An 11,903-nucleotide genomic window follows, 5' to 3' on the forward strand; every position below is an offset into this window, starting at 1 on the left:
GGGGTGAGGAGAGACAGTAATACCTGCTAGGAAACTTACATTTTAGTTAAGGTGAGGTTGAACTGGTTTTGATTTTAGATTGGTAATTTCTGGCTGACACCAGCTTCACAGGAGAAGAATGAAAAGACCCATTTTGACCACTGATGAAAACAGGTGTATTAGGTCTCTCTTTTCAGGTCCTTTACTGGAGGGCCAGTTCCTCATTCTCCCAACAAACAAATGCCTGAGCTGAGGACTGGAGTTACAGGTACTTCCAACACACATACACACCCAGGGGACTTTATTCCGTTCCCCTTCATAGCATTGTCCAAGTTCTAGGCAGCAGCATGGTTAAAGGAGTTCAGTATGTTTACACAGGCACTTGTATAATAGTTCTATCAGAATTCTTAGTCCTTGGGTTTCCCCTCTGTTTTTGTGCCTTCTTTCTCCTCCTTAGAGGGGTTAGGACACTGCTTCAGATTTCCTTTCTAGTTGTCCTGACATAGGGTGTGGCAGTCTGTAGGTGGTTATTATACCCAATGGGACTTAAGGGTCATTAAGTATTGTTTACTGGCCAGTGTCTCATATATTGGAACCAAGGCAGTAGTAACTGCTGACATGACCCACGGCAGAACTGGAGAAACTTTAACTACAGCGGAGCCCTGGGAGGTCTTTTGCTGAGATGGGGAGCCCAAGCTCTAGAGTTAACCATCTGCTTGCTCTCTTTGCCTCACCAGCTAGCCCTGTGACCTGGGATAATCCACTCCCCCTCTGTCAGCCTCCAGGCCACACTTATGAAAGGATATTAAAGTCCCTCCCTCACAAGCTCTTTGCAGGGATAATGGCTGAGGCTCCTGGGAGGCCCTCCCTAAATGATTATCCCTGTGGATCTCGTAGGAAGCCAAAAGTTAACAGAAGAGTTCAGGCTAACTCTTCTCCTTTATGTTCTCTAAAAGACTAAATCAATAAATGCTCATTATAAAGTAAATCCACCAGGCTTTGACCTCCCAAGCTTTAAGAAGCCAGCAGCCACCACCCACGCTGTTAGGGGAAGCAATCTCAGTGTACTCGAAATTAAACCACACACATTAATGATTCACCCATTCTACTTAGACCTGACCGAGACCAGCAAGACAGGACCAAGAGAAGCTGGTAGCAACAGGGTCTGACCAAATGAAAAGTGCAAGAGGGAAACCCAGATAGCAGCTGAACGGCCTCTAATACCTGCAAGATGGTCTGCTTCTGAAGGTGACATTGTCCAGGTGGATCCTGACAAGGGAATCAGCAGAACCACACAGCGAGCTGCCAGGCAAGCGTTCGGAAGAACAAGTTCCACATCTGTAACAATAAACCCTCCTGGCCGAGCACAGGCACACTTGATGGGAGCTGAAATGAGGAACTGGCCTCTCCCCTCCTTAGAGACTTTTCTAATTATTTGTTTATGAAAAAGCCTAAGGGGAAACGAGTTCAGAATCTAAGACCGCCTAAGAAAAAGGTGATTTTTTTGCTACTGAACAGTGACTGATCCAATACAGAAATGAGGCAGATGTGGCTTTTTACTTCCCCTTCAGGTGCTCAGTGATTATCACTGATAGTTCAGTGAGACAGCTCTAGGTTTCTTATCCGTTTATTTTCTCCGAAGTTCTGAGAAGTCATTCCTTTCAGCCTTACTTTGCTTACATCCTAAAACATTTCATTTGGATCTATTTACTTAGTGGAATGCTTTGATAAGCATTGATTTACAAAAACAAATTCAAATGAATTATAATTCAGTCTAATTTACTGAAGTTGTCATTGTTTAGAATCATTATAGATACTTACTGTGAAGGTTTTTTTAGGTCAGTGGTTCTCAAACTGGGGTCCCTGGGTCAAAAGCATCAGCACCACTTGCGAACTTGTTTGAAAGGTGAATTCTTGCCCATTCCCACCTCCTGCATCAGAATCTCTGGGGGTGGGGCCCACAGTCTATGTTTTAACAAGCCTCCCTGATTCTTACACGTGTTAAAAATTTGAGAGCTGCTGCCTTAGGGGGAAAAAAAGTCTAATTTGTAGATGTTGGCTTTGTGATAACCCTTGCATTTTCTTTAATCCTCTCATGTTGGTCTTATTAGAACATCATTTACTTAGAACTTTGAAAAATGACTCGACCTTCTCCCTTTACCGCCATTGTCACTCACTGCCAAACCCAAAACGCAGTGTCAGGGCATTTCTCTATTTTGCCAGCATGGAGCCAGCATAAAATAGTCTGAGCTCCTGCCAAAGCTGTCTAGAAATGAATTGTTTCACTTTAGGAAAAGAAAAATGAATAAAGTATTTTAGCTTTTGGTTTGTGTAAACGAAGGTCGTACTTCATCTGCAAGTCCCCTCACGCACATGAGATTGTAAAACTGTCTCTCCTGGGGGATAATGATAATGGGATATTTGACACCCATCCCAAAATTTCCAACCTCTGGTTGTATCTTAAATAAGAAAATTAAGAGTGTACAGAAAGGTCACAAAGGATTATCAGGAAAAAAAATAGTGCAACCTCTAAAGAGTAAAAGGGACGGGGAAGCATTGGATGGGGAAGGGATACCATGATGGAAAGGCGATGCTGGGGGTCAGCTTCTCCTTCAGGACCTAGGGCAACTCCTTGAAACAAAGGTGGCCCTTTATCTCTAAGTGTGACACACAGATGTTCTCTCCAGTACTTCGGAGGGGGCAGCTTTTCTTATGTTTTTGCCTCCTCCTTACTTGATCGTGGTAAGTCTTCATTGGGGAGAAAACCACTTGGGATGTGCCCCTTACAAAGTCTAAAGCCTGGCAAGCTCTTTTTGTGTCATGAATACCTAGATCTGAGGCTGTAAGCTGTGGAATTCTGACTGGTCTTCCAGCTTTTTTTTTTAATTAATTTTTTAAAATTGGAGTAGAGTTGATTTACAATATTGTGTTAGTTTCTGCTGCACAGCAAAGTAAGTCAGTTATACATATACATATATTCACTCTTTTTTAGATTCTATTCCCATATAGGTCATTACAGAGTATTGAATAGAGTTCCCTGTGGTATACAGTAGGTTCTTCTTAGTTATCTATTTTATAAATAGTAGTGTGTATATGTCAATCCCAATCTGCCAGTTTATCCCTCCCCCACCTTGCCCCCTTGGTAACCATAAGTTTGTTTTCTATGTCTGTGTGGCCTTCCAGCTTAAAAAAAAATCTGACATTAAAAATTAGGAGATTTTAGAGAAAATTTTGGATTGCAAGGATTTTAGAAAAATTAACCATTCTGGCAACACTACATTCATATTCCCACAATTCCATATCTATATAAAAGGACTAGATTTGAGGACAGGCTCCCTGTTTCAGGTAGGACAAACAGTGACCAGTTCACCATACTCTCTGCTTCTCCCAGTTTTCCTGACACAGGCTGATGCTGTCTCTCATTTGTCTTTGTGCTTGTAAAGTTTTATTTCTTGTAACAGAACCACAAAGAATGGCCCCAAAGCAGAAACAACCCCAGTGTCCATTTCAGTAGAATGTCCATCATCAACAAATACATTGATATATTAAACTCTGAAAGTGAAAGAACAATTTCTCTAGTCCCAAACGTGATGTTCAGTGAAAGAAGCCAGACTGGGTATGTTTCTATTTATAAGAACGACAAGAATGGGCCAAGTTAATCTGTAGTATTAAAAGTTAGAATTGGAATTTTTATCTTTGGGCAATGGCAGTGACTGTGAGTCAAGAGTGTGACTTCTGGGATGGCTTATATGTTCAATCTCCTGACCTGTGTGCTGGCACTTGGGTGTGTTGTCTTTGTGCCATTCACTGGGTGCAGTTTTCTGTTTACATATGCTTTGCTTGAATAAAAATAAGAGTGTGCCTGTGCAAACAGATTATATCCTGGTTTGCTTACTTGTTTACATGACTTGCTGGCCAATACATGTCTTCGAATTGAAAAATTTCTAAAAAAACATTGTTTTCCTAGTGTTTGAAAAGAGGTGTGATTTTTACTTGAGCTATTTTTTAGGTTTTAGGGTTATAAAAGTCCAGTGCAACCATGTTTAAAATGATTAATTTCAATGCCTCCAGATACATCTCAGTATCTTTGAGTTGTTTATTCAAGAAAGTTTTCTGGGCAGTACATATTCTGAACCATTTCATATCTGCTGTAGCATATGAATGCTGGCTATAGAATTCTTGCGCCACAATATTTTCTTCTAAAAGTCTGTAGACATTTTTATAAGATTTTCAGTCAGCGGTATTTGAGATAGGAAGCCAATAGAATATTTGCTCTTTAGTGGGTACTTTAAAGATTTTTCCTTGTGATGTTGTACATATTGTTTATTAAATTTGTTTCTATATTTTTTCTTTTAAAATTTGATTTTTTAATACTTGAAGTTAGAAATGTTTAATCAGCATAGGTCAAAGTGGGTTCAGTTTTGCCTAGGATCTGGTGTGTACTCTCAGTTACTTAAAATACTTTTCCCAAATAAGCATTTTTTTCTGTTATTTGACAATTCTCTCTCTTTTGGTAGTTCTCTTTCTTTAGGGGACATCTGCTATTATCTCATCTTCTCTCTACATTATTTTCATTGCTTTTACCTTCTCCCTTGTAGTTGGGGATAATTTCTTGACATCATTTACTATTTTGCTTGTTCCATTTTCTGTGGAGTGCAAACTGCATTTAACTGCTTCTATAATGACTTTAACATCCATTTTACTTTTAAGATAAAGAAGACTATTCCACTGCAATTCTTTTTTATTGTAAATGTTTCCTTTTTCATGATGACAGACTCTAGGTTCTTGAATCATGTTGAAATATGAATTATTTAGTGTGTCATAAACTGAGGTATATGAGACACTCAACTATACACTTGTGGTCTAAAAATTAAAGTAAAAAAAAATCCTGAATCAGATAATTTGTAATTTTTCTATTTTTTGAAATAACTCTATTTCGAAGAAAGGTAGCTCTACTTAGTCATCTTAGAATCTTTTACATTATTCTTATGATGTATAGACTGTTTTACTGAGTTCTGTAGTTATTGTCTTTGCTATTCTTGTAGAGGGATATATTTACTTGCTTGGTGTCCAAGAAAGCATTGGACTGGGTTCCGATAATGTGTGGGTTTATGACAAGATATCTCAAGTAGAATTTGTTTGAAAGAAGAAATGAGAAAAATACAATTAAATCATCAGATTGCTTGCTCAGTGATTTTTAAGACGAAAAGGCATGGAGAAGTATCTAGAACCACAGCTGCAGTCACAACCAGCTCTTTGTGCCATTGCACAAATGCAGGGCAGAGCAGCTCCCCATCGTGCTCAGTCTTCTGCTTGCTGAGACTTTTGTTTATTTTTTGTTGTTGTTGTTTTGTGGTACGCAGGCCTCTCACTGTTGTGGCCTCTCCTGTTGCGGAGCACAGGCTCCGGATGCGCAGGCTCAGTGGCCATGGCTCACGGGCCCAGCCGCTCCGTGGCATGTGGGATCCTCCCGGACCAGGGCACGAACCCGTGTCTCCTGCATCGGCAGGCAGACCCTCAACCACTGCACCACCAGGGAAGCCCTGCTGAGACATTTTGCAAGAACGAAGTCTGAGGCCTTCCAACACAGAAGCTGTTATCTGTTGGCTGAGGTGAGAGGATCCTAAGGGCTGGGCTTACCAGTGAGTTCTCGACGCCCTCTTTTCTGAGTCTTAGGATAGCACCAAACTCACCTCTTTAGGTTGGGGTTTCAGTAAACATTTGTCAGTAGCCTCCCTGGATCCATGACCTCTTCCCCTTTCCAAAGAGTTGTGACTTCCATTTAGGTTTTATGTGTTTCCATCATGATCTTCCATGCCCAGCTTGAAGGGTGGAACACATGGCTTCCAACCCCCTGGCTGCAAGGATTGTTTAGAAGATGGCATGTAAGCTAAGCCAGTCCAATCAATGTGCCTCTCAGGAATTTTGCTGAGAATACAGGGACAAAGACTCTCTTTCCTGATGGATGTGGACGTGGCACTGGAAATGTTGGCAGCTGTCTTGAGACCATAGGGGTGAAGGAGCCAGTCTTAGGATATATCTGACACCAAGACTGGGAGAGTGGAATTAGAAAAAAAAAACAAAACTGGGCTTTAGTGACATCATTGAGTAGCTGAAATAGTCCTCATTGGACTCCAGAAAGACATTCTTCTGCATTTATCTTTTCCCAAGTCATTAAGTTTCTTTTATTGTTAAGCCACTTTGAGTCATGCTTTCTGTACTTGCATACAAATGGATCCTCAGTAGTATAGTGGTGTCATTGGGGGTCTATTAGTTCTTCTCCCTACCATCTAGAAACATTGTTCTCAGGAAGAGGGCAGCCTTCATCATCTTTCTTTGATCCAGGACCTCTTAGACTATATCTGGAGAATAAATTCCTGTAGATTTCTGATATGTAGGTGGCACCAGTCCTTGATTTCCAGTGGTTATGCAGATGTTTTCCAATATGATTATTTTGTTGGTCACTGTATTAGTTTTTTATTACTGCATAATGAATTACCATAAATTTAGCGGCTCAAAACAATGGACACTGATTATCTCAAGTAACTGGATTAGGAGACTGGGCACAGCTTATCTGAATCTTCTGCTCACTGTCTCACAAAGCTACAGTCAAGGTGTTGGTTGAGCTGCATTCCTTTCCGGAGTTCAGGGTCTTCTTCAAATTTCATGTGGTTGGAAGAATTCATTTCCCTGTGGTTGAAGGACTGAGGCTCTAGGTCCTAGGGCCCACCTACTTTTCCCTGACACATGCTTCTTACCATAGGCAGTTTGCTTTCAAGGCTAGCAGGGCAGCCTTTCCATCTAGTCTGGTAAGATGGAGTCTTGTAGATGTATTGTAGCATAATCACAGGAGTGACATTCCATCACCTTTGCCATATTCTACAGGTTAGAAGCAAATCACAAGTCCCATCTACACTATCAGGGAGGGGGTTACTCATTGTGACTTGGGGGTCATATTAGGCTGTGTCCACCACAGTCATTTCAATAGTAGTTTAGTTTTTTTGGATTGGGTTGTGGCTAAGATATGTACCCAACCTTTCGCACCGTATCTTTTAGTCTTTGACATCAGTTTGGCCTGAAGAATGGTTTTAGTGTTTCTGAGAGAGAGAGGCCAGTGTGGAAAAGTGGAAATAAACCAAGCAACTGATCATCATAGAAACCCAGGAGGAAGGCACAGCTAAGGTTTCACAATTCCTTAGGCTGCCCTGGCTCTGTGGCAGCCCATCTGTGTTTGCCAAGACCCAACAGAGGCACTGTGGAATGTATTTCTTCAGTTTAATTTTAGCATGGGCTGCTTTGAATTTTACTCTGATATTCGACAGGGGCTCACAGTAATGCTCAGACTTACCTGAATGAATTTGTTCTCATGTTGACTAAACCAGCAAGTCGCCTACCTTGGAAAGTATGGAGATGAGATTTAGGTGTGAAATTCATTTCTGAATAGTGCTGAAGTTCTAAGCTGCTGCTGATTTCCCCAGCATGTTTCATCCAGTTAAACTCAACCAGTTTTTAGTGATGATATTTTTCAAGTGACTGGGTTTGCCTCCCTTGTCAGAATTCTAGCTGTGAAGAAGTTAATGACTACAATAACAAGCTTGGAAATGAGTTTTAAAAGCCCAGTGGGGTGGCGGGGAAGGGGGGGAAGCAAGCCTGTGGATTTTATTTTTAACTGTAGTAAAGCTAGAACAGATAATTTGGATGAAAATTTTTCTGCTTCTCGTTCTTCTCTGAGTTATGACCCATTGTAAGACTTCATCCACTTCCCTGTGATCTCTGTTCTCAAGTCATAATTCTAGCATGATTATGTCAAAATTATCTCCACAGTAGCCAATTGTGGTGTTACAGAGAGTTAAGACTTCAGGTGGTGAATAAGCAGAAGCAGCAGGAGCCCTAGAAACAGAGAAGCATAAACCTTCTGCTCTTCTGAAAAATGTTCCTGAGGACAGTAGAAAACATGGTTTGTTACATAAGCCAGAATTATTTCTAAATGGAAGGAAGATGGATCTAATTTTCTCAAATGACATTTGTGAAATTGTTCTCAAGCAAAGGAACTCTGTGAGATGGGTCATATTACTGTCACATTATATATGGATGTAAAGCTTTTTCAAAATGAAATATATGCTACTTCCTGTACCACCTATTATATAAAGAGGTTCTTTTTTTTTTAAAGGTTAGACTTTACTTTATTGCCCAGATTCTATTTTTATCTCCCAGGAATTTTTAATGGGCTTTGCCGGTGACAAACCCCTCCTCTGCCTTTTGTCCCGTTCCTCAGAGTCATCTTTAAACTTTTATGACCAAAAAAGCACTTTACCTGATTTTATTGTCTTTGCATGCAGAAATACTTCTCAGGTATATTGTCCACGGGACTATGTAACCTGGAATTCATGTATGTGTGGAATAGCCTAGTGAGTGCATTTATTGGGGAATAATCAGTGCACAAGGCTGATTATATCATATTAGAAAGTTAAATAGTCACTCCCAATTAATCGGTTTTATTTCTCTGTCAGAGGTTGCTGTATTCGGTGGCTATGCATTTTGTTTAACCCTAGGAGTGCCCTTTGTGGGTGATTAAAGACTCAGCATCTCACAGGGTCAAACAAATTAACTCAGGAAAGGTTTCAGGGGTCCATAGGGCCTGACTGAAAACAAATCAGTGCTTTCTATTCTTATTTTCTGCTTTTCATAGATAAGGAGAATTTTAAAAATATGTAGAGTATACTTTAATACTGTTTGTGACAGAGATTCTCCTGCTTTCTTTCCGGGCAAGATGGGGAAGTGTGGGCTAAATTGGAGTTCAGGTAGGTTAATGGGGATCAGTTGTACCCCAAAAGGGCTCATGTGGATGACAGGCTATAGTGGGGGGCCACAAGTTCCTGCTTTTGGTCTGTGTTGATCAACGTTTTTATCAATGTTTGTATGATGGAATAGAAGTCCTGTTTATCACATTTGCGGATGCCACAGTGATAGATAGTGTGGCCAGTAGAATAGACAAATGAATCAAAATTACACAAGACAACCCATTCGCTGATGAGAGTGATGAAAGAAATCCAAGAAGATGGTATATGACTGGGATATACACTGAAAGTGATTTAAGTTTTTCTTTAATTTTAGATATTAAAAATGTTTAAAAATCATACAAAACAGAAAAAAGTTTCTCATGTGCTCACTTTCTAAATGCTAATATTTTGGCTGTTTTCTTATAGACATTTTAAAGTGTGTGTATACATGCTCATAGATATATTTAGATTTATATATTTTGGATGCACATAATTAATATAGAAATATGTTGCCCTGTGGGAAGATATTACAGGTAAAGTTAAGTCTTGCTGTGGTCTGATGTGCCCCCCGCCCCCCTTTCCTATGTTGAATCCTAACTTCCAGTGGTGATGGTATTAGGAGGTGAGGCCTTTGGGAAGGTGACTAGGTCATGACCAAGAGTCACCTCATTAGAAGAAATGACACTCTTGTCACTCAGGAAATTCCAAGAGATTTAGGAGTTCTGTGTCAGGAACTGGGGTCAAAGACCAAATATTAGAACAAAAGATGCTCTGAGCACCCCTGGTGCTTAGGAAATTATGAGTTTCAGGAGTTCTGTGTCAGGAACTGGGGGCAGATATGTCTCTGTCTCTATTTCTGTATCTAGATATTGTTATTTCACAAGTTTACCTGCCACTTTGCATATTTTAATGTAATCATGCCTCTATTGATATCACTGTCTCCCAATTTGTAGCAGGACATTACCAGACGAGAGTGATTTTCTTCTCTTCCTCCTCCTGGTGGTTGGATCTTTTTTCCTTTGGCTGGTGTGGGGCTGATTTTCCTTCTGCCTTCCCCTCAACACAGAACGAAACTTGGTCAGTCCAAAAACTTTTATCACCCTGGCTGCATGTGATTGGTTAGGAGTTGACAGCTGTTACAGTCCAGGTCAATCAAGACTTTTGCTGTAGTTCAAAGAAGCAGGTGCTCCCTGCTCTTCAGTCACATGCCTTGAAGATGATGTCAGCTGGGATTTCCTCATGACCATATTTGCTTTCATGTGAGAGACCTTCCCCAAGTCAAGTCACTCAAGGAAAATAAAACTTATGGATCCCTGAAGCCAGTTTTAATCCCTTACATTTAATCCCTTACATTTCCCAGCTAGGTAATATATTCTCCCTTTTAAAGCCAGTGTTAGCTGGGTTTCTATCACAGGTAACCAAAAGAGTCCCAATTGATACAGAAGTAAGATATAGTCAAGAGAAACAGAGAGATTTAACTTGTATAAATTTAGCTGAGGGCATATGAGAACTATCTTCCTGTGCTTAAAGAATTGTTGTGAGGAATTTATAGTAGTAGACTTATTATAAATGACTTCATCCCAGAATTAGATTGTGATTTAGACACAAATTTTAGCCCTAAATAAATAAAAACTTGTAACACTTAGGGCTCTCCAAAAAAAATGACGGGCTGCTTTGTAGGTATTCAAAAGGCCAGGTCCTAGAGCAGTAACAATAACAAGAAACTTATATACAAAGGATACCTGTGGGTGTGACTCATCTCCTGGTCCTCAGGTTCTTAAGACGAGTGGTAATAGCACAGAGGAAGTCCCCATTGGAAGATCAGGGCCTCCAGATTGGGACACAGCCAAAAGATGGCGACCCCAGTGTGTTGATGTCACTAAGAAGGGAAAGAGTAGTCAGGAGAAGGAGCTGAGCTAAGGTGACTGGGGAGCTGCTGATGCACTGCAATGGGGCTTATTTATTCTAAGAATACAAGGTTTTTTTAACATTAATAATGAATATATTTCATGAAATTAACAACATTAACAAAGGAGAAGAATCAGGAAATTCTGTGATCATCTGTTGCCAGTATTGCTTTATTCCATTTTCTCTCTCTCTCTCACCCATCCTTCTCAGACTCCAATTATGTATGTTTTGATTATGTCCCACATGTCTGTTATATACTGTTATTTCCGTCTCCCCCCCCCTCTTTTTTTAACTTTAGGGCTTCATTTTGGAATTTTTTTTTTTTTTTTTTTTTTTTTGCCACAGAGCATGTAACATGAAAGATCTCAGTTCTCCAATCAGGGATCAAACCCATGCCCCCTGCAGTGGAAGTGCAGACTCTTAACCACTGGATCGTCAGGGAAGTCCCATGATAGAAAAAAAAAAATTTTTTTTAACATCTTTATTGGAGTATAATTCCTTTACAATGGTGTGTTAGTTTCTGCTTTATAACAAAGTGAATCAGCTATACATATACATATATCCCCATATCTCCTCCCTCTTGTATCTCCCTCCCACCTTCCCTATCCCACCCCTCTAGGTGGACACAAAGCACCAAGCTGATCTCCCTGTGCTATGCGGCTGCTTCTCACCAGCTATCCATTTTACATTTGTTAGTATATGTAAGTCCATGCCACTCTCTCACTTCGTCCCACCTTACCCTTACCCCTCCCCGTCTCCTCAAGACCATTCTCTATGTCTGAGTCTTTATTCCTGTCCTGGCCCTAGGTTCTTCAGAACCATTTAAAAAAAAATTTTTTTTTTTAGATTCAGTATATATGTGTTAGCATATGGTATTTGTTTTTCTCTTTCTGACTTACTTCACTCTGTATGACAGACTCTAAGTCCATCCACCTCACTACAAATAACTCAATTTCGTTTCTTTTTATGGCTGAGTAATATTCCACTGTATATATGTGCCACATCTTCTCCATCCATTCATATGTTGATAGACACTTAGGTTACTTCCATTTCCTGGCTATTGTAAATAGTGCTGCAATGAACATTGTGGTACATGACTCTTTTTGAATTATGGTTTTCTCAGGTCATACGCCCAGTAGTGGGATTGCTGGGTCATATGGTAGTTCTATTTTTAGATTTTTAAGGAATCTCTGTACTGTTCTCCATAGTGGCTGTATCAACTTACATTCCCACCAA

The 11,903-nt window shown here is 40.2% G+C and overlaps 1 protein-coding gene across 1 annotated transcript in view; it reads right to left on the bottom strand.

Moving 5' to 3' along the window:
* The window catches only part of PLEKHG7 (pleckstrin homology and RhoGEF domain containing G7), a 95,979-nt gene extending 93,833 nt beyond the window's left edge, over nucleotides 1-2,146 (bottom strand). Inside the window, 1 exon segment of the mRNA XM_032646926.1 lies at nucleotides 2,141-2,146. Within this exon segment, the coding sequence (XP_032502817.1) occupies nucleotides 2,141-2,146 (6 nt within the window).
* Nucleotides 2,147-11,903: the final 9,757 nt, after the last annotated feature.

This window comes from Phocoena sinus, chromosome 10 (assembly GCF_008692025.1).
Source record: "Phocoena sinus isolate mPhoSin1 chromosome 10, mPhoSin1.pri, whole genome shotgun sequence".
In the NCBI taxonomy this organism is placed as follows: Eukaryota; Metazoa; Chordata; class Mammalia; order Artiodactyla; family Phocoenidae; genus Phocoena; species Phocoena sinus.